The 23,925-nt window shown below is 35.5% G+C and overlaps 1 protein-coding gene across 10 annotated transcripts in view; it reads left to right on the top strand.

Moving 5' to 3' along the window:
* Positions 1 to 23,925, top strand: part of LOC6047689 — a 228,695-nt gene that overhangs the window by 147,839 nt on the left and 56,931 nt on the right. For all 10 annotated transcript variants that reach the window (XM_038254492.1, XM_038254423.1, XM_038254465.1 and 7 more), the window contains 4 exons: positions 9,227 to 9,325; positions 10,355 to 10,453; positions 17,653 to 17,928; positions 18,093 to 18,288. In XM_038254492.1, coding sequence (XP_038110420.1) covers positions 9,227 to 9,325; positions 10,355 to 10,453; positions 17,653 to 17,928; positions 18,093 to 18,288 — 670 coding nt within the window. The remainder of the gene's footprint in view (positions 1 to 9,226; positions 9,326 to 10,354; positions 10,454 to 17,652; positions 17,929 to 18,092; positions 18,289 to 23,925) is intronic.

Genomic DNA, 23,925 nt, shown 5'->3' with positions numbered 1-23,925 from the left:
AAAATTAAGAATTTAGAATTAAGAATTTAAGAATTTAAGAATTTAAGAATTTAAGAATTTAAGAATTAAGAATTTAGAATTTAAGAATTTAAGAATTTAAGAATTTAAGAATTTAAGAATTTAAGAATTTAAGAATTTAAAATTTAAGAATTTAAGAATTTAAGAATTTAAGAATTTAAGAATTTAAGAATTTAAGAATTAAGAATTTAAGAATTTTAAGAATTTTAGAATTTTAGAATTTTAGAATTTTAATTTTAGAATTTTAGAATTTAAGAATTTAAGAATTTAGAATTTAAAATTTCAGGTTTCTAGAATTTTAGAAAAGATTTTAGAATCTTAATTTTTGAAAACTTCAGACAGAATTATGTTTTTAAAATTTCAGCTTTTTTATTTTAGAAATTTAGAATTCAACATAATTAGAATTTTAAATATTTTAATATAGTTTTTTTTCATATTTAGAAATTTAAAAATTTAAAATTTTAGATGATCAAATTTTTTGAATTTAGGATTTTAGAATTTAAAATTTTAGAAGTTTAGAATTACAATTTTTATAAATTATAGAACCTTAGAATTTAAGAATTAATTTTTTTTGGAATTCTAGAATTTTAGATTTTTAGGTTGGAAATCTGGAATTATAGAAATGTATAAGTTCACAATTTCAGGATTCAAGAATCAGAAAATTTGGAAAGTAAGAATTTTAGAATTTAAGAACTTTTAATTCTAAAATTTTAGAATATTGCTAATTGAGAATTTTAGAATTTTCAATTTTAGAATTCAAAATTTGAGAAATTTTAGAACTTCAGAATCAAAAGAATTTCAGAAGTTTAGAATTTCATAATTTTAGAATCTTGAATAAAAAAATTAAAAACATTAGAATTCTGGAATTTTAGATTTTCTGGTTTTAAAAATTTGAGTGGATTTAAAAAAATTGGAAGTTTAAAAGTTTTGAATTTAAAATCTTGGAAGCTTAGAATAATTTTTTAGAACTTTTAAACTTCAGAAATTTTATAATTTTGAAATTTCAGAATTAAAAATTTAAGAATCTAAAAACTTTACTTTTCTAGAATTTTAGCATTTTAGATTTTTAAGTTATGAAAATGTTAGTGTTATAGTTTTTTAGAAATTTGGAATTTTAGAATTTTCTAAGTTCACAATTTTATGATTCAAAAATCATAGACAATTTAGATTTTTAGAAATTAGGAATTGAAGAAAGTTAGAATAGAGTTTTGTGATGGTAAGGTGTAACAAAGTGTGTGTGTATGTGCGTGTGTGAGTGGATTTTCAGCGCCTTCCGCACGACCGAATGGCTTGACCGAGATCGCCTCTAGGATGCCGACGGAGCTTGAGTTCTCGTTATGGAACAACCCAGACTGGCACGTGGATGATGTTGACCGGGTCGCTTTCCTCTTTGCCGTGGTCCGGAATGAAGAAGTTGGCGTCGCTGCCTGTTGCAGAATGAAGGTCGATAAGATCAGTCTATATTACTAATGTTGGGAGATTTTTTTCATTATAATTTTATTAAGCTTTCGAGGGACGTACCTGCACCTCGTCGCGCAGAGAAAGTGGCCCTTTCAGCTCCTTGATGAATTCCTCCCGCTGCACACTTTGAGGAAAGAAGAAGAAGAAGAAGAAGAGGAGGAGGAGGAGGAGGAGGAGGAGGAGGAGGAGGAGGAGGAGGAGGAGGAGGAGGAGGAGGAGGAGGAGGAGGAGGAGGAGGAGGAGGAGGAGGAGGAGGAGGAGGAGGAGGAGGAGGAGGAGGAGGAGGAGGAGGAGGAGGAGGAGGAGGAGGAGGAGGAGGAGGAGGAGGAGGAGGAGGAGGAGGAGGAGGAGGAGGAGGAGGAGGAGGAGGAGGAGGAGGAGGAGGAGGAGGAGGAGGAGGAGGAGGAGGAGGAGGAGGAGGAGGAGGAGGAGGAGGGAGGAGGAGGAGGAGGAGGAGGAGGAGGGAGGAGGAGGAGGAGGAGGAGGAGGAGGAGGAGGAGGAGGAGGAGGAGGGAGGAGGAGGGAGGAGGAGGAGGAGGAGGAGGAGGAGGAGGAGGAGGAGGAGGAGGAGGAGGAGGAGGAGGAGGAGGAGGAGGAGGAGGAGGGGGGATTTCGGGAATTTTGGAATTTGAGAATTTAAGAATTTGGGAATTTAAGAATTTAGGAATTTGGGAATTTGGGAATTTAGGAATTTGTTTATTTGGGAATTTGGGAATTTAAGAATTGGGGAATTTGTGAATTTGTGAATTTGGGAAATTGGGAATTTGAGAATTTGGGAATTTGGGAATTTGGAAATTTAAGAATTTGGAAATTTAAGAATTTGGGAATTTGAGAAACTGGGAATTGGGGAATTTGGGAATTTGGTAATTAAAGAAATTGGGAATTTGGGAATTTTAGAGTTTGTGAATTTGAGAATTTGGGAATCTGGGAATTTGGGAATTTAAGAATTTGGAAATTGAGGAATTTGGGGATTAGTGAATTTGTTAATTTGGGAATTAAAGAATTTGGGAATGTAAGAATTTGAGAATTTGGGATTTTGGGATTCAGGGAATTTGGGAATATGAGAATTACGGAATTTTAGAATTTAAGAATTTAAAAATTTGAGAATTTAAGGATTTAAAAATTTAAGAATTTAAGAATTTAAGAATTTAAGAATTTAAGAATTTAAGAATTTAAGAATTTAAGAATTTAAGAATTTAAGAATTTAAGAATTTAAGAATTTAAGAATTTAAGAATTTAAGAATTTAAGAATTTAAGAATTTAAGAATTTAAGAATTTAAGAATTTAAGAATTTAAGAATTTAAGAATTTAAGAATTTAAGAATTTAAGAATTAAGAATTTAAGAATTTAAGAATTTAAGAATTTAAGAATTTAAGAATTAAGAATTTAAGAATTTAAGAATTTAAGAATTTAAGAATTTAAGAATTTAAGAATTTAAGAATTTAAGAATTTAAGAATTTAAGAATTTAAGAATTTAAGAATTTAAGAATTTAAGAATTTAAGAATTTAAGAATTTAAGAATTTAAGAATTTAAGAATTTAAGAATTTAAGAATTTAAGAATTTAAGAATTTAAGAATTTAAGAATTTAAAAATTTAAGAATTTAAGAATTTAAGAATTTAAGAATTTAAGAATTTAAGAATTTAAGAATTTAAGAATTTAAGAATTTAAGAATTTAAGAATTTAAGAATTTAAGAATTTAAGAATTTAAGAATTTAAGAATTTAAGAATTTAAGAATTTAAGAATTTAAGAATTTAAGAATTTAAGAATTTAAGAATTTAAGAATTTAAGAATTTAAGAATTTAAGAATTTAAGAATTTAAGAATTTAAGAATTTAAGAATTTAAGAATTTAAGAATTTAAGAATTTAAGAATTTAAGAATTTAAGAATTTAAGAATTTTAGAATTTTAGAATTTTAGAATTTTAGAATTTTAGAATTTTTAGAATTTTAGAATTTAAGAATTTAAGAATTTAGAATTTAAAATTTCAGGTTTCTAGAATTTTAGAAAAAAAGATTTTTAGAATCTTAATTTTTTGAAAACTTCAGACAGAATTATGTTTTTAAAATTTCAGCTTTTTTATTTTAGAAATTTAGAATTCAACATAATTAGAATTTTAAATATTTTAATATAGTTTTTTTTCATATTTAGAAATTTAAAAATTTAAAATTTTAGATGATCAAATTTTTTGAATTTAGGATTTTAGAATTTAAAATTTTAGAAGTTTAGAATTACAATTTTTATAAATTATAGAACCTTAGAATTTAAGAATTAATTTTTTTTGGAATTCTAGAATTTTAGATTTTTAGGTTGGAAATCTGGAATTATAGAAATGTATAAGTTCACAATTTCAGGATTCAAGAATCAGAAAATTTGGAAAGTAAGAATTTTAGAATTTAAGAACTTTTAATTCTAAAATTTTAGAATATTGCTAATTGAGAATTTTAGAATTTTCAATTTTAGAATTCAAAATTTGAGAAATTTTAGAACTTCAGAATCAAAAGAATTTCAGAAGTTTAGAATTTCATAATTTTAGAATCTTGAATAAAAAAATTAAAAACATTAGAATTCTGGAATTTTAGATTTTCTGGTTTTAAAAATTTGAGTGGATTTAAAAAAATTGGAAGTTTAAAAGTTTTGAATTTAAAATCTTGGAAGCTTAGAATAATTTTTAGAACTTTTAAACTTCAGAAATTTTATAATTTTGAAATTTCAGAATTAAAATTTAAGAATCTAAAAACTTTACTTTTCTAGAATTTTAGCATTTTAGATTTTTAAGTTATGAAAATGTTAGTGTTATAGTTTTTAGAAATTTGGAATTTTAGAATTTTCTAAGTTCACAATTTTATGATTCAAAATCATAGACAATTTAGATTTTTAGAAATTAGGAATTGAAGAAAGTTAGAATAGAGTTTTGTGATGGTAAGGTGTAACAAAGTGTGTGTGTATGTGCGTGTGTGAGTGGATTTTCAGCGCCTTCCGCACGACCGAATGGCTTGACCGAGATCGCCTCTAGGATGCCGACGGAGCTTGAGTTCTCGTTATGGAACAACCCAGACTGGCACGTGGATGATGTTGACCGGGTCGCTTTCCTCTTTGCCGTGGTCCGGAATGAAGAAGTTGGCGTCGCTGCCTGTTGCAGAATGAAGGTCGATAAGATCAGTCTATATTACTAATGTTGGGAGATTTTTTTCATTATAATTTTATTAAGCTTTCGAGGACGTACCTGCACCTCGTCGCGCAGAGAAAGTGGCCCTTTCAGCTCCTTGATGAATTCCTCCCGCACACTTTGAGGAAAGAAGAAGAAGAAGAGGAGGAGGAGGAGGAGGAGGAGGAGGAGGAGGAGGAGGAGGAGGAGGAGGAGGAGGAGGAGGAGGAGGAGGAGGAGGAGGAGGAGGAGGAGGAGGAGGAGGAGGAGGAGGAGGAGGAGGAGGAGGAGGAGGAGGAGGAGGAGGAGGAGGAGGAGGAGGAGGAGGAGGAGGAGGAGGAGGAGGAGGAGGAGGAGGAGGAGGAGGAGGAGGAGGAGGAGGAGGAGGAGGAGGAGGAGGAGGAGGAGGAGGAGGAGGAGGAGGAGGAGGAGGAGGAGGAGGAGGAGGAGGAGGAGGAGGAGGAGGAGGAGGAGGAGGAGGAGGAGGAGGAGGAGGAGGAGGAGGAGGAGGAGGAGTAGGAGGGGCTGCCCAAGTGTCCAGCTGCAAACACCACCCAACAAAGTCGTTTCGGTACCTGGCTTAAAAGTGCTTCCGGAACTGTCGAAATCACCTGTCCGAGAGAAGTGTCAAAGGTTGATCCGCATCGCCAGGTCGGTTCTGAAAGAAACGAAACGATCTGAAAGGTTCAGTTCTGGAATGAAAGACGGAACCGTTGCCGACGGACACCCTCGACAAGGCGGACTGCGCAGTGATTACATCACCAGAACCTACGGCTCGTTGATGATTTCCTCCCGCTGGACAACATTTTCTTTCTCGGTGGCCGTGGAGCAGGAGGATGAGGAGATTCCAGCAATGCAATCATTATCGCTCTCCGTCTCCGAGGGTGGCCGTTGGCAACTGCACTTTCGATCACTTTTGCCAGAATCGACGCTGGCGGTGCGGATCGACCTTTGATTTTCCCGGTCAGGTGATTTCGCCACTTCGGAGAGCACTTTACCGGAACGCCTTACCGGAACGCCTTTGTTGACGGTATTTACAGCTGGACACTTGGGCAGCAACACTCCATTTGGCCAACACCCTCCTAACGGAACCTGTTGTCGGAACACCGGCAACGATTTTCTTCGACCGAAAACAGAAAAAAAACTTAGCCCAAACGGCACAAACAAACTGTCATGTTTTGGTTGACGTTTTGTTTTAGGCTGCGTTTTGACAGATGTTACGCACCCCAAAAAGGGTGACGGAAAAAGTTTCGCTTTCGAAAACAAAAGTTCCGCATTCGAAAACAAAAGTTTTCGAAATCGAAGAAAATGTTTTCATATTTGAAAACATTGTAAACGAAATCGAAAACAATCGATGTTGTCGATTTTAAAACAATTAGTTTACGTTTTTTCGGACAGGATTTCTATCCGTGAAGTTAACTTTATCTTTATTTTTCCAATGCGTTTGCGCCAAACTCCCACATGATTTGCAATTTAACAATTTGCTGTGGAAATCACTTGTGCCTTCCAGATCAACCTCTCGAGAAACTGTTTTGTTTATATTTTCAGGCTGAATAGCAACAAGCGGACCAAAAATGTTGACCAACTTCGTGTCAAATTTTACTTTCAGTGGTTATGGCTGAAGATGGTCTCTTCAAAAGTCCTTTCCAACTTACGAGTGCAGTTCTGACTGTGGTGAAAACTGGGATGCTAAGTGTGACGAATGAAGCAACTCTTTTTTGGGTAGCTTGTTGTTGGCGTGTTCAACTTTCATTTTGATTGCCAGCCGGCTTGTTGGCATAACTTATTTGGGGTTATTGCTGTTTTTAAAGTAATCTAGATAAAATAAGTTTATTGCTCTTGAAAAAGTTGTTAATACGATTTATCAAAAATTCTTCACGGTTATTTGACTGTTGAGACATTAGGTCTATTCCCGTACTGCAGAATTCTGCAATTCTGCACAAAAACGGCAGCAGAGCGTTCCCGTACTTTTCTGCAACAAAAGTAACTTTTCTCTCAGGCAGAACTTCTGCAGTGAGAGAGGTAGAAGTTGCAGCAAAATCGTTCCCGTACTTTTCTGCAAGCTCTCTCTTCTCTTTCTTGTTGAAAAGTTACTGCAATTTGATGTGATGGATGCTGAGTACACGCTTACATAAAATTTGCAAGTTGGGTGAAATCAAGCATTTTATTATTAGTTTTAATAATAAATGATTTTGGGGTAGTTTTTTTATGTCTGGTTTTATTGAGAACGATTTTTTTATGTTAGCGATTTCAGGCTTAGTTCATTCATGTAAATGATAAAGCGATTTTTTTTGTGTTATTATTTTTACCTCATAAAAAAATTGATTACTTAAGCCATAGTATTACAGCACGGCTAGTACCTGAACAAAAATATTGTACTACACCCAAATATACTAAATATGTGTGTAGAAATAACAGGTAAATTTAATTGGCAAATAATAAATTGTACCTTTAACCACAGACAACGGTGCTACCAATTTCTATTCTTATATGAACAAAAAAAAATTGATGTAATTTTGTCGAAATTAAAATTCTGAAACTCTGAAATTCTTAAATTCTTAAATTCCTGAATTCTCAAATTATTAAATTCTTAAGTTCCTGAATTCGTCGCCATCTTGAATCATAAAAACACACATTTTTTAGAGTCATATTTTAGGTTAGAAACTTAAATTTAGAGGATCTAGAGATTGAAAATTTGGACTGTTTCTATTTTATTTATGTTTGAGTTTTAAAATTTTTTATTTGCAGAATTTTTTAATTTTACTTATTTTTGAAATTAAAATTTCTTTAATTTTCTATCTCATTATTTTTAACTCTAGCTTTTGTTTTTCGGTGTTCTGAACTCATAAATATTCAATCTTTTGTGTTTTTATTTCGATTTTTTCAACCTTTATTTTGAATTTTTAAATTAAGATTCTTTTGAAATTCAAAACATTTTGAAATGTTTAGTTTTACAGTCGACTCTCTGGTTGTCAATATCCAAGGAACCGTCGAGGAAGAGAATCATCAGTTTACAGAACGATGCAAAATGAAGACTCGGTTGAAAATATTTTTTTCTTGATACCCAGCTATGTGAGAGAATCATGGCAACGCCCATCAAACAAAATCAAACTAATGTAATTCGATTTGCCAAGAAAAATGTCTATGAAAGCCATGAGAAAGTGAAATTATTGAAAACCGGAAGAGATTTTTAATGCAAACAGAATCCAAGGGACTGTCGAGGAAGAGATACTTCAAGCAAGGGAAAATATCGAGGAATGAAGATAATTGAAGTATGCAGATTAAAGGGACTGAAGAATTCATCGATAGATGGAGAATTATTGATATCGAGAAGATTGACAACCAGAGAGTCGACTGTATAAACTTTATTATTTGAGTTTTTAAGCTTTGAACATGTGATTTATTATTCTTTTTTTATTTTTCTGATATAATTATTTGCAATTTTAAATTTCTCAAATATCTGATTTATGTTTTTTGAAAGTTTCTCAATTTGAAAATATTAGTTTTTTATATTTTTATTCATTGATTTCCTAATTTCCAGATTTCTTAATTTAAGTGCTTCAAAAATTTTGAGTTTTTGGTTCATTTTTTAAATTTGTCAATTTCGCTGCGTCACCGTTGTTCGTTCATGTGACATCCAGTCATCATTTATTTATGTTATTATGAATAATCTTTCAAACATTCTGCAATTAAAACATGTGTTTTTGGTCCCTTCTATATAAAACCTTTGTTTGTCTTTTTTTTAATCATATTTATTAACGTACCTGGCACTCTCATTGGTTAAATTGTTTACCTAATGAAAATGCAATATTGAGTTGTTTCTAATATTAATTTCTACTTAAGCATAATTAATTTCTAGTTACTTTATAAATAATACATCCTTGATTTTTTAAATAAAATGTTGTACTGCATAAAAAATAATATCCCCGTTATAGAGGTAAACTTCTTTCAATTACTTTTTTTGTGAACCATTTTTTAATATGTTGAAATAATTAAAAAACTTTAAAACCCAATTTGAGTAAATCCACTCAACTGTGTACAATATTGCAGAAAAAGTACTGGAACGCGCTACCCAGGCAAAAGTTTTGCGGTTTCTCTCCCTGCAGAACTTCTGCAAAAGAGAGAGATGAAGAGAGCGAGCTGAAAAGTACGGGAACGCGCTGCAAAAAAGTGACTTATGCTGGCTGCAGAATTCTGCAGAAGCTGCAGAAAATCTGCAATTCTGCAAGTACGGGAATAGACCTATTGACATCGTGTTGAAATGATTAGCTAAGAACAGCTTTGAACAATTATTTGTTTTTTTTTAATACAAAAGTACAAAAAATACAAACACGTTTAACTACAATATGAAAACGGAATTCGACAAGATATCAATTGTTTAAACAACATTTGTGAGAGATCTTGCTAAAATAAAAATTCAAACTGGAACAAAAATGCTTCTTTCTACTGATTCCAAATTTGATTTTGTAACTCGCTCTGCATTCATCGCAAACCAGTTAAGTTCAAAGAATTCCTCGGCTCACCAACTCAAATCGGATTATTAATTACAACTCCACTAACCACTATGTTCTCCGAATCTCTCCTATCCCTATCGTTTCAGAGTAATAACCAATTATTTCGTTGTATCGTTAGCAATGGCAGACATCATGGTGGCACTATGCGCCATGACGTTCAACGCGTCCGTCGAGCTGTCTGGGCGGTAAGTTTTCTGTTTATTTCTTTCCTTTTACTACTACCTCCATGAGTATAGTATAACTTTGTGCATGACCCCGACCAACCACACGAATCAATCGGTCCCCAAGGGATTGAACGATTTCCGGTGTACGGTGATGTGACGTAAATGACTATTTTATTATTTCGACAAATTTCACCTGATGGAAACTCCTAAAAAATCTCGATAAAAAAACACAGATTAAGTCAAGATTCAAGTGTTTTGCTAATATTATTTGACGAATTTAGAAAGGTTTTTTTTCTAAGAGAAATCTTTAAAAATATATGAAATTTGTTTGAGATCCGTGAAGCAATCTTTCTTGCCTCATACGTCGCATTTTTATAAAACACGACCGTGGTATCGATGGCTACCATCGTCACCGATTCTCAACTCCCGATACTCCCGAAACACATGTTGCAGTTTGTCATTCCAATTAGGCAGATTGGTCCTGATTTGAATAAGGCCAAACGAGCAAAAAACGACGTGAATAAAAACCCACTGCCTCAGTTCATGAGCCACATGTATAATGTATGTATGTGTGTGTTTGACATTGATCTGTTTGTGCCTCTCTCTAAATTGTATTTATATTGAGCACTCTCTGTTGAACACTGCCCCGATGGCGATGGCGGCGCCAAAATCCGGTCCCTCTGGGGATCGAAATCAATAAATTGGATTGATGCCACCGGAATTCAATTTGAGCAGTGTCGCATCGGCGACAGACGAGAAAACAGACGAGATGTGACAGCTGATGGATTCGCTTAGATGTCCCTTGAGGGGACCAGGTTGGGTCTGGCTGAAGTCAAACTCTGAGGTCACTTTTGAAGATGTTCCGAATCGTGCTCAATTGACTGGAAATGAATAAGAAATCTATATGCAAGGAAATCAACCCAAAACGACCATTTTACCCCAATACCCCCTCCCCCTCCTCCCCAACAAAATCCTAACATTTGTATCTGTTTTGTACTTTCATACCATGCGAAACAACCACAACCACACCCTCCATCCGTCCCGGAGCAGGTGGTTGTTTGGTCCGTTCATGTGCGACGTGTGGAACAGCTTGGATGTGTACTTCTCCACGGCCAGCATCCTGCATCTCTGCTGCATTTCCGTCGACAGGTGAGTAGTAACAGTGCCGCAGCTTATCTCATGCTCCAATTTGGTTACACTCTAAGGTCTTTGGACATGCATAAATTGTTGAAAATTGTCAAAAGGTGTGAGTGGGATACACTCAATGTTTAAATTTGCACAAACCTATTAAAAAGTCCAGAAATTATTTTAACTCTTACATTACTCACGCAAACATCGCACTTTATATTTATAAACCGATTTATTTATCGATTGCAAATTTGGTTAAACATCGTACAACGATATTGAAATTTGAAAAAAAGAGCATAAACTAAAAAAAATCGGATCTAACTCAAAGTTCTCTAGGGGTTCCTTGCCCAAACTAATTAGACCTGTTTTGTTGGCCGTTAGGGTGAACAACATCGTGCCAGGCTGGTCCAAATAACGGTCATTTTCGTTAATTTTCGCAAAACTATTTTTTTTCTCCAAAATTCATTACTCCATGCCGAAAATGTTGGTACCGAGCCCGTAGCCAGACACCCCCGCACCAACATTCTGGCTACACTTCTATTTGCTACCCAAAAAACTCAGTTTTTATTTGCAAAAAAAAAATCATAACTCTGTAACGTACGGGTCGATATCTCCTTTTTAATGTATGTGAAATTTTTCGAGGAATCCGATAAAAATATTTCCAAATATAGACTCTTTGGTCGAAACGTCATTTTAAGTATTCATTCGACTTTTTCGATTGTTTGGCTGTTTTTTTGGATCTATTTTTTTTAAAGGCGAACTTACCACATTTCATTTCCGTCCAAAACAACAAAATTCAGTTGAATTGGCACAATGTTATGATTTTTTGAAAAATGGTGGCGAAAATTTAGGCAAATGGTACAGTGTAGGTCACCCTAATGGCCAAAAATGCTGGTCTAATTATTTTTGGCAAGGAACCCCTAGAAAAGTATAAAGCCCGATCAAGTGCTTTTTTTCCAAAGCTGATCATATCTTGAAAATATGATAAATTTTCCGTCGAATGCAACTAAGTAGAACGAGAGAATTTCTGAGACAAGGAAACACCCTTTTTGCGTCTGCGTTTTAACGTCACGAATAGTTTATGTTGATAAACAGAGTCATAAAAAGAATTATTTCTGGAACAAAGTGATAAATATTATTAGTGTAGCTAAAAGTAATCCATTCAATTAAGTTATTTCATCATCTAATCCAAAATCGATCAAAATGCATATGGGACATTTATGCGATCATGGGCAGCAAAGCCTTTTCAAAACACTAACTTAATCCACCTATGTGGTTGATGCCTTCCTCACTTTTTACCAACAATGGGTAATATGAGTGGTTTGGACACATATTTCAGCTATTTTTTTAGGTCCAGAAAAATAAGTACACAGATATAACTTAAGCTGTCATAACTCGAGACAGGGTTGCCAGATTTTCAATTATTTGGACTCATTGGAAAGGCCTCTTGATTACCTAACCAACGATGGGTCGGATGATGGTTCCGGACATCGTTTGCATACATTTAAGTGAGATCCGGCTTCAAAAAGGTACATAAATATCACTTATGTGGTCATAACTCGAGACAGGGTTGCCAGATCTACGATGTTGTGGACTCGTTGGAAAGGTCTCTCGATTATCTAACCAACGATGGGTCTGAGGATGGTTCCGGACATCGTTTACATACATTTAAGTGAGATCCGGCTTCAAAAAAGTACATAAATATCACTTAAGTGGTCATAACTCGAGACAGGGTTGCCAGATCTTCGATGTTGTGGACTCGTTGGAAAGGTCTCTTGATTACCTAACCAACGATGGGTCGGATGATGGTTCCGGACATCATTTACATACATTTAAGTGAGATCCGGCTTCAAAAAAGTACATAAATATCACTTAAGTGGTCATAACTCGAGACAGGGTTGCCAGATTTTCAATTTTGTGGACTCGTTGAAAAGGTCTCTTGATTACCTAACCAACGATGGGTCGGATGATGGTTCCGGACATCGTTTACATACATTTAAGTGAGATCCGGATATATTTGAAAACTCACTTTTATACATAACTTTTGAACTACTTATCGAAACTTCAAACAATTCAATAGCGATGTATGGGACCCTAAACCAAGTCGAATGCAACTGGTTCGATCAAAATCGGATCAGCCAGTGCTGAGAAAACTTGGCAAGATTTTTGAACACATACATACATACACACACACACATACACACACACACACACACACACACACATACACACACACAGACATTTGTTCAGTTTTCGATTCTGAGTCGATATGTATATATGAAGGTGGGTCTTTGAGCTTTTAATAAAAAGTTCATTTTTAGAGCAGGATTATAGCCTTACCTCAGTGAGGAAGGCAAAAAATTAAGAAATTAAATTCTCCACCCTTGTAACATCCCGCTATATATTCGCTCGTGAACAGAAATCAAAGTTGATTCTTAACCTTCCAAAACTGTTACGGTCTATATGACCCAGACGGCTTATAAAATGTGCTGTAACTTTTATTCATCCTTACTTACAAACTTGAAACTTTCTGACTTTTTCAAACTTTGTAAACTAAACATTTTGCAACCGGAAGCAATCTCCAGGGCCACCTAGAAAGGGCGCTACAAAAAAACTTACGTTAAAGGTGTTAAGGGGTCTATATGACCCCGGAATTGAAAATGCTGGCAAAAATCCATTTTGCAACAGATTTTCGTTCTTTTGGACGCAAATGAAAGGTATGGATGTCTAGAAAGGCACCTGTGCTAAACGAACCCGATTTGGCCACTTTGGTTCCTGGGAATCGATTCCAAAGGAACAAATTTTCCGGCAAACCGGCTCTCCGGAATTTTATTATATTTAGCTATGGATTAATGCATAATAAACAATATATAATATCTTAAAATACAAGTCATACGCCCCGGAACAGGTTGCATGCCTTTTGGATCATATTTGGCCACTCCGGAACCGGTTCCGGATACCCTGGAAGTGGCCAAATGGCTATTTTGGTAAAAGTCTATCGTGTGACATATCAAACTTCATGGAATTACAAGCCATGCACATTGCAACCATCAAAAAGCCAATTGGACCATATCTGGCCACTCCGGAACAGGTTCCGGATACCCTGGAAGTGGTCAAATGGCTATTTTGGTAAAAGCCTATCGAGCGACATATCAAGCTTCATGGAATTACATCTCATGCACACTAGAACCAGCAAAAAGCCAATTGGACCATATCTGGCCTCTCCGGAACCGGTTCCGGATACCCTTGAAGTGGCCAAATGGCTATTTTGGTAAAAGCCTATCGTGTGACATATCAAACTTCATGGCATTACATGCCATGCACACTGGAATCAGCAAAAAGCCAATTGGACCATGTCTGGCCACTCCGGAACCGGTTCCGGATACCCTGGAAGAGGCCAGATTGCTATTTTGGTATAAACCTATCGTGCGACATATCAAACCTCATGGAATTACATGCTATGCACCCTGCATATTCCGGATACTCCGGAACCAGTTCCGGATACCCTAGAAGTGGCCAGATTGATATTTTTGTAAAAGCCAGTGTGCATGAAGTTTGATATGTCGCACGATAGGCTTTTACCAAATTAGCCATTTGGCCACTTCCAGGGTATCCGGAACCGGTTCCAGAGTGGCCAAATATGATCCAAATGGCATGCAACCTGTTCCGGGACGTATGACTCGTATTTTTAGATATTATATATAGTTTATTATGCATTAATCCATAGCTAAATATAATAAAATTCCGGAGAGCCGGTTTGCCGGAAAATTTCTTCCTTTGGAATCGATTCCCAGGAACCAAAGTGGCCAAATCGGGTCCGCATAGCACAGGTGCCTTTCTAGACATCCATACCTTTCATTTGCGCCCAAAAGAACGAAAATCTGTTGCAAAATGTATTTTTGCCAGCATTTTCAATTCCGGGGTCATATAGACCCCTTAACACCTTTAACGTAAGTTTTTCTTAACACCCCAGGAAGATTAAAAATATATGTAATGATATTAAGATAACAGAAGAAAGAACTCTTTTTAATTTCCGATTCATAGCAAAAAAAAAACTATAAAAGAAGTGCTATAAGAACTATCAACATATTTTTTTGGAACTCGTTGCATATTTCAACACAATAAAAAAAAATAATTCATGCAACAAGTTACAAAAAAACGATTTTTTAAGCACTAGTCGTACATTTATCCAACGAGGTTCAACGAGTTGGATCGATACGACGGGTGCTGAAAAAAAAACGAGTTTTGCAACGAGTTTCACACAACATTTTTTGCAGCTCCGAAAATCACCCTTTGGATGGACTTAAAAGTAAAACATTCATGTAGTTTGTCAATTAACCGTTGAAATAAAAAAAATACTTCCTTAACAAGTGCTGAAAAGTTCAACTTGAGTGCTGAAAAGTAGATTTTTTCAGTATTTATTTGAAGCGTTACTATTCTATTCTGTAAATAAAAGTAAATAGTTTCACGATGGAATTGTAAAACAAAAAATATGTTTAAACTTATCGAAATTGCATGACAAATCAAGTTTCAACCAAATTAATTGCAAAGAAAAATGATTGCAGAAATATCCTTATGTTATTATTTAAATTTTCATAAATGACAAAATTTTCAAATATATAACCCTTAATTTTTGTTTTAATTTCAGGCCGTTGCAAATATTTAACAAAATTTTCTGTCGTCCCCCCTCCCCCCATCAAAATTGATCTGAAAAATCAAAGGGCAACAAAATATTTTTTTTCCCAAAAACTTAAAAATTTCCATGAAAATAGAAATTTAAACATCTGAAAATAATCAAAAATGCATTTCTCTGCATTGATAATCATATTTAGGATGTTTGGGCTCGTTTAAACATCTTTTGAATTGTTATGAAATTCCGATGTACAGCTCCGCAAAAAAAATCGCAAAGAATAAAAAAAGTTGTCAATGTTAAGATATTTGTAAACCAATGATTGAAAAACAACTGGACTGGTGTATATGCATTTTATAACACTTTGTTCATTAAAATGTTGAAACCATGAGTTTAGAAAATTATATTTTTTTGCCCATAAACCTAAAAAAATATGTTTGCAACGGTATCTGTATAGTTATAAAATTAAATTTTAAATCACATTAGCAGTATTGCTGTATTGTTTACTTTAGTGGAACCAGCAGGGCTGGCATAATTTTTTAAATATATTGGTGCGAATGCATGTGTGAGTGCGAATGTTGCTTCAAGCACTAACACTCTGTGAACTCACCTGCGAGTGTTTGTTTTTTTAGCGTGGTGTGTGCGTGCGTTTTAATGGAAATTCCATTAGCAAAATGAGTGTGGGTTTTTGTTTTCCGCAGCGATTGAAGTCTCCGTAATTTGTGGGTTGTAGGTTTATAACAAAATTGCTACTCAAATTGGCATTGTTGATTGCGTTTTAATTGTGCGTAATTCGATCAAATTTGGTACTTCACATCGAGTAAATTGAGAGTGGTTACATGGTAACATAAGCGATATTTAAGTTTGAATGCTTGCAGCATTCATATTATGCATTGCATAATGACATTCAAATATTATATGGGTATTGCTTCGCCAACTTACACAGCAGTTGCCCCAACCCCTTTTCGATTTGCGTGAAACTTTGTCCTAAGGGGTAATTTTGGTCTCTGATCACGAATCCGATGTCTGTTTGTTGATATCTTGTGAAGGAGGGGCGGTACGTTCTCTTCCTTTTTTGAACATGTGAAAAGACCTGTTTTTTTAAATAATTTGCAGCCTAAAACGGTAATGAGATAGAAATTTGGTGTCAAAGACACTTTTTTGCAAAATTGTACGCCTGATTTGATGACGTACTCAAAATTAAAAAAAAGTATTTTTCATCAAAAAAAAAAAACACTCAAAAAGTTATAAAATATCTCTTCCATTTTCCGTTACACGATTGTAAATTTTTTTGGAACTTTCATTTTAATGGAAATTTGATGTACTTTTCAAATCTTTATTAACCCAGAAACCTGAAAAACAGTTTCCGTCACGAGATATCAAAAAAACGAACCTCGAACTCGTGATCAGGGACAAAAGCTACCCCTTAGGACAAAGTTTCACGACAATCGAAGAGGCGTCGGAGCAACTTTTCCCGATTTCGTGTGATTTGGTAGAGAATTACCCATATAGCATTATTAAATCCTAAATATATAAATCAAATCTAATCATGAAAAATTAGTTCTTCATGGTGCAAAAAAACAAATCAGTTACATTTTTTCGTTACATTTGCTTCCTGAAATTCAGGTCAGCAATCTGTCTTGAAACGACACAATTTTATCTAGAAAAAGGTTTACGATTCTACCTTCGTCTTAATGTGACTTTACCAAGGTCTCATTTTCTTGATTTAAACAATGAATCAACCATCATCATCATCATCCATCTCAGCAGAAGGTAAGAACTGCCTTCAGCAATAAGAAGCTAATAACTGTGGCACCACCAACACCGACTAGGGACGATGAAAATGAAAGTGAAAAAGTGTTCCGAAGCGTCCCCGGAGGAACCGGTAGAGGGAGGGAAAAAAATCCCCGCGACTCTTCCGGCGGCCCAGAAGGAGAGAAAATGAAACACGAAAATCAACACTAGGCGATAAATGATAAGGCAAAACTTTTAATTAACTTGGTATTTTATCATCAGCTTGGCTAGCCTTCGTTGCTGTGTTTTTTTTTCTTTCCTCATTCTCTCAAGTCTGCTGACTCCACTCTCATTATTATACCTTCCACCGTTTCCAGCCGGAAACACTCTGGAAAAAGGTTGGCAACGCTGCCGTGATCCGGAAGTGCGAAAGTGCGGAAACGGGAGGCGACCCCGGGCTCGAGGTACGGTGACAGAACATCACTTCAACAGTTGTGCTTTTGCGCCGTTAACTGTGACAACTTTAACACGGGGAGCAGAGTGGTTGTCAACTTGGGAAGATGAAAATGTTGATAAGGCTTGGGCAACTTTGAGTGAGAAGTTCAAGCTCTTGCAACTGGAACAGTTGTTTGATGCTTTGAAACTAACTTTTTTCATCACAATTTGATCCAACTCAAAGCTTATTGTACTTTTTTTGATGCAAAACATGAGGAAATTGGTAAATAATCTTCATAGAACTGGAAATATTTGAAAAGTTAGCAAAAGATTAATGATCATATCATGATTTACTTTGTTCAGTACCCAAACTTGCTTTCTAATTAATCATTACTTCAATTTTATACCTTCTAATCTGCAGATACTTTGCCATCGTGCGACCCCTCGAGTATCCGCTGTACATGACGCATCGAACGGTTGGCTTCATGTTGGCCAACGTGTGGGTGCTTCCGGCTCTGATATCCTTTACGCCCATCTTCCTCGGCTGGTACACGACATCCGAACATCTCGAGACCCTCAAGGACAATCCACAAATGTGCATTTTCGTGGTCAACAAGGCGTACGCAATCATCTCCAGTTCGATCAGCTTCTGGATCCCGGGAATCGTCATGATTACGATGTACTACAGGATATTTAAGTAAGTCGAGTTTTCCTTACAATTTAACAGAAGTGCATCCAATTTCTCTTTTGTAAACACAGTTGATTAAGAGTAATTTGAAAATTAACTATTCGCCATGCACCCGTGTCGTACTCGTGGCAGTTTAGTCCAACGTCCATATAATTTCCTTTCCATCGTCGCAGGGAGGCAATCCGGCAGCGGAAGGCTCTCAGCCGGACCAGCTCCAATATCCTGCTCAACAGCGTCCAGATCAACAACTCAAACACGCTGCACGCCAACTACCACCGAAATCACCACTTGCGGGCCAGCGACTGCGATCTGGGGATGGACATCAAGGACATCCAGCACGACACCCACAGCGAGCTGAGCGATTTGGACGTAAGTATCGCCCCGGGGTGTTGGGATTTTGAGGGGGAAAGTCCTCTTTTGACCCATTTTTTGGAGGTTGTTACACTGTGAAAAATGAAGTTTTATTTGATGGTTAAATTGTTTCTCAACAATATCCAGAACTTTTTTACTGTGTCAACCAGCTAACTGGGGGACCGTTAAACCCATGGACTGCTCACGACAGTTATTGTGCATTAGTAGCCAATTATGATGTGTGTGATGGTGCTTGATGTGTTTGCCAAGTGTGACTTCATCTGGAGTAGGGACCGCGGCTGCCTGGCAGTTTCCCGTCCATAAAACGATAAAAGGACACGTTCTGAACGAAGTTGGTATAAATGGGAAGCTCTGTGCTCTGTTTATTTTTTCAGAATCATTTGGACTATTTTGATTTGTCTTGAAAGGGCAGTGGGGAGTTAATACTTTTGAGTAACTGGCAACAAAATTACCTGAAAATTCAAGTGCCACAGATTGTTGAAAAATATTGCTTTACTTTCCCATAATTTCGTAGCCACATCGGGACTGGCAACACCAGCCAGCAACAGTCAAGTGTTCGGAGCTCTTCAGACTTGTGCCCGGTGACGTCACCGATCCTTCATTTTTACACGTGTCATACCGTCCACGTGAGTCCCCGGTACGGACGAGACAATCGACCCGGGCATCCGGAAGTACTTCCGACCAGCAGCAGCAGCAGCAGCAGTCCACCAGCACTACGACAACAACCACTTCCAACGTTCCCACCAGCAACGAATTTGAGATGCTGAGTGGAGAAGAAAACAACACCGCCAGTGACAGCAGCAGTGCTAGCGACGACGATGACGATGATGAACTTGCGCGCAAGCAAGGAAAGCAGAAAAATGGTAACTCTCCGAAGGAACGACGACCACCTCCAATTTTTGTTTTGGATACGTTGGCTGACGATGTTGACGAGTTGCTTGAGGACTCCAATATTGTCTCAAAATTAGCAAAACTTCTGTGCAAGTCATTACACACAAGAAGCTGCATTTCGACTTGGTGGTGAAGAAGTTGAAGTTGCGAAACTTCAAATTCTTCACATTTGATCCTGCAGAGAAGGTCCCAGTGAAGATCGTCCTTCAGGGATATCCGGACCGCCCGATCTCCGACCTGGAAGAACACCTGACGGGCGTCAAGGTTAAGCCTCGAGAGATAAAGGTGCTCTCAAAATCGTCTACGGTGATTGGTACGTACACCTTGTACCTCCTGTACTTCGATCGCGGGTCCGTCAAAATCCAGGACCTACGGCGGATCAAAGCACTGGACGGCTTCTTTGTGACGTGGCGATTCTACACGAAGAATCCGGCCGACGCAGCCCAATGCCACCGCTGTCAGAAATTCGGACACGGCTCAAGAAACTGCAATCTCCCACCCCGGTGTGTAAAGTGCGGTGAGACCCACTTCACCGAAAGGTGTAGTCTTCCGCGGAAAGACCAACTGGGGGAAAACGCCCAGCAGCACAAAGCACGTGTCAAGTGCGCCAATTGTGGTGGAAACCACACGGCGAATTTCCGTGGCTGTGCCGCGCGGAAAAAGTACATCGAGGAGCAGGACAAGAAGAAGAAAGCGCCAGCGTCCCGCCAACCTCCGAAGACTTCGAGCTCGACCGCTGCAGCAGCTGGCGGCGGAGCGGCTCCATCGACCAACCCAGCGTTCCCTCCCGGTTGGGGAGGTTCGTACGCTAGAGTAGCCGCTACTGGGGGCGGTTCTCCCCCGGGACAAGCTGATGTTACCGGTGATGATCTCTTCACGCTTCCTGAGTTTTTCGCCCTTGCTGGAGAGATGCTCACGCGCTTTCGTGCCTGTCGAAACAAGGCAGAACAATTCCAAGCTCTCAGTGAGCTGATGATGAAGTACATCTACAACGGATAAGCTGCCTTGTGCAGCGAAGTTTTTCGACGTCAATAGACAAAACATACTGTGATTTAGTTTTAAGCTTTTCTATTTCTATCCTTTTCCTTAGCAAATCTAGAAGGTTTTTTTTTAATTGTTCCTTCTCTTGCCAAATCCATTGTTACAATATCCAATTACATCAAAATGAATTATAGTGTAAACCATAGTTGAAAGGAACTCCAAAACTCTATTAGGTTATAAGAAATACGGAATTGTAAATTGATTATTTACTGACAAAATAAATTGAATTGAATTGAATAATTTCGTAGCCAGCCTATGGATGTTAAATTGTTTGAACCGAGGGTTGAACGCACTTCACGGTAAATCAAAGATGAATCCAATACTTGCTGTCAGCAAAGATAATGGAGGTTAAACATGAAATGACTTTTCTTCGAAGGGTGGTACAATAGTTCTTTATCAATTCTTGGATTTTGATGCAACTTTTCCAAGCCAAGCAAATGCTTTCCTTATTTGTTCCATATTCCCTACAAATTAGCGTGTCTACTCGTTAAATTAACGTTGAAACCAGTTAGCCCTAAAAATGAGAAATTTTTGGCACTTTTTTTCCCCACTGAAACCCAAATATCTTGGCGCTGGAGTATCAAAATTGCGATTTTTCAAATAGAAAATGTTTAGTTATCCATTAGGTACAAAGCAAAAAATGGTAAAATCGCATGCAAAAGCATGCACATCACCTTTGTGAGCAAAAGCATGTAATATTGTATGAGAAAACGTATACACAAAAAAAATGTTGCGAAGAAAAAAAATAAGCTTTGCTCACACTTAAAATAACATCAATCCGGCGAGCTTTGCTCATTTCCTTTCCGAAACACCCCTAAAGATCAACGGTTCGTTAAAGTTTTGAAAATTTATTTTCATTTTTGTAGGCGCGCCTAAGTGAAAAAAAAAATAAGATCCCAAAAAAAATGTTTTAGCTTGGTGGCGCCGAGGGGAGGACAAATTAAACCAACCAAACATGGTTTCATTCATAACATGATTGAGGCTATTGAAAAAGTACAAAGCTTTTGATTTTTGAGCACCTTGCACAGAAAAAAAAGTTGAATTTTGGAATGTTGAAAATTTGGTAGGTTGAATATTACCTCTTTTTTGAGTAATATTACATAAAAAAATGTGTAAAAATGTGAACCTGATGAATATTCATTAAAAACTGATGAAAATTCATCATTTTCTGAGGTAAAATTTATAAAAATTTTTCACACCAAATCTGTCACCATTTCCTGATGAATATTACCATAATTTTTTTTTTCTGTGTGCGTAAATAGTGGTCCTCTTTCAACGAGTATTACTCCATATCAAAACATGTAAGAATCCCAAGAAGAATCCCGATTTTGATTCAATTTGAACCATTGGTCATATCTTGGAAACAAAAAAAAATAATGATAGCAAAACTCGACAGCTTTTTTTAAGAAAATTGGACGCTAAATTTAATGGCGTAATCAGATTTTTGATAAGAATTATACTTTGGTGCATGTTTCTCAATTGATAACTTTTTATGCAATTTCTCCGTATACATGTAATTTAATTTTGAATTAAAAAATGAACTAGAACATCGTTCCATGATAACCTGTCACCATGTGCCAGGTACGTTTTATTCGCAAGAGAATTCAGTTCGCCCAACAAGTAAAAAATATATATTTGTGTAAAATCGTGTGGGGAACACGACGGTGGCGTTAAATTTTGCGTTTAATTCAAAATTAATTTGGATGTATATTGAGCAAATTGCATGTAAAGTTTTCAATTGCACAAAATGCATCAAAGTTTGATTCCAATCGAAAATCTGAAAATCTGAATCTGAAGTATGTTGAAAAAAAATGACGAAAATCGCAAAACTTTGGGGTGGTGCCAAAAAAGAAGGGGTTTAAAATCGGGATATTTACATGTTTTGATAGAATCAATAGCTCCACCCAAATTTCGCTTGATCAGAAAAAGTCGATATCGAATTTGTGTGTTTTGAGTACAGTTGAGACGAAATGACCCACTCAGGGGCGCCGACTTTGGGGGGGCACGGCACTTTTTGCCCCCCCTAAAATTTGGCTGGGGGGGCAGCCCATACATTGTGCCCCCCCCCCCAGAAATTTTGAAAAAATATTCTTATTTCAAATATAAAAAAAAAGAAATAATTGAAAATAATATCTAAAACTTAAATGGAACATTGTTTGTACACACTGATAAAATTCTTGTAAGCGAATCCGCAAAATAGTTTAAAAACATTTGTTGTTTTCGAAATCGCTGAAATTTTTTAAACAAAATTGTTTACAATTTTCTGGATTTAGATGCATTTTTTCTATATCGACAACGTTTTATCTATACCACTGTGCTCTCTAGGAAAATCAGTAAGCTTAGTACAGGAGCACAGTGGCATCGGTATATGATTTGAGAGATGTCGTCAACATAGATTTTACGGATTTGCTAAAAATATTTCTATCTGTGCATGTTGTTCCAAAAACAAAACCAATGTACTTTTTCCATAGTACCTCATCTACAATCAAACTTAAGCAAATTCTTGCGAAAACAATTATCAAGTTTTCAACCGCTACATTCTGCGATTTGCCATTGTAGATCAGGATTTAGCGAGTATAAACTGAAACACTTTTCAAAATGGTCATTTGTTGACTGCTTTACATTAACATTTTTGCTGATAAATTCGATAATTTTTTAGGTTATTTTAGAAAGGATTTGAAAAAATTTCAAATACTTTTGTTAACCGTTCTATACCAATTTTAGCTGAAAAATACAACTGTTTCAAAAAAAGTAAATTTTTGAAAACTAGCGCACCGCTTTACTGAGAAACCGCCAAATTTAAACATAATCTGAGACAATTCCACATTATAATCTAAAAAAACACAAGTGTATCCCTTCTGCAATTTATGATCGATTTAAAAAATAAAAAGGTTAAAGAAATTTTAACTGCACCCTCAAAAAATATGCCAAAAAATCAGAAAAAAGAAAAACAAAAATTTTTTTCAGGAAATCAGCAGGATTGAATATTGGGAATCCATTTTAAACGTTTTTTCTTAAATTCTTAAATTCTTAAATTCTTGAATTCTTAAATTCTTAAATTCTTAAATTCTTAAATTCTTAAATTCTTAAATTCTTAAATTCTTAAATTCTTAAATTCTTAAATTCTTAAATTCTTAAATTCTTAAATTCTTAAATTCTTAAATTCTTAAATTCTTAAATTCTTAAATTCTTAAATTCTTAAATTCTTAAATTCTTAAATTCTTAAATTCTTAAATTCTTAAATTCTTAAATTTAAATTCTTAAATTCTTAAATTCTTAAATTCTTAAATTCTTAAATTCTTAAATTTTAAATTCTTAAATTCTTAAATTCTTAAATTCTTAAATTCTTAAATTCTTAAATTCTTAAATTTAAATTCTTAAATTCTTAAATTCTTAAATTCTTAAATTCTTAAATTCTTAAATTCTTAAATTCTTAAATTCTTAAATTCTTAAATTCTTAAATTCTTAAATTCTTAAATTCTTAAATTCTTAAATTTAAATTCTTAAATTCTTAAATTCTAAATTCTTAAATTCTTAAATTCTTAAATTCTTAAATTCTTAAATTCTTAAATTCTTAAATTCTTAAATTCTTAAATTCTTAAATTCTTAAATTCTTAAATTCTTAAATTCTTAAATTCTTAAATTCTTAAATTCTTAAATTCTTAAATTCTTAAATTCTTAAATTCTTAAATTCTTAAATTC

The sequence above is a fragment of the Culex quinquefasciatus genome, chromosome 1 (assembly GCF_015732765.1).
Source record: "Culex quinquefasciatus strain JHB chromosome 1, VPISU_Cqui_1.0_pri_paternal, whole genome shotgun sequence".
Taxonomy (NCBI): domain Eukaryota; kingdom Metazoa; phylum Arthropoda; class Insecta; order Diptera; family Culicidae; genus Culex; species Culex quinquefasciatus.
Note: the sequence above shows the minus strand (reverse complement) of the source record. Positions and strands in the feature narration are given on the sequence as shown.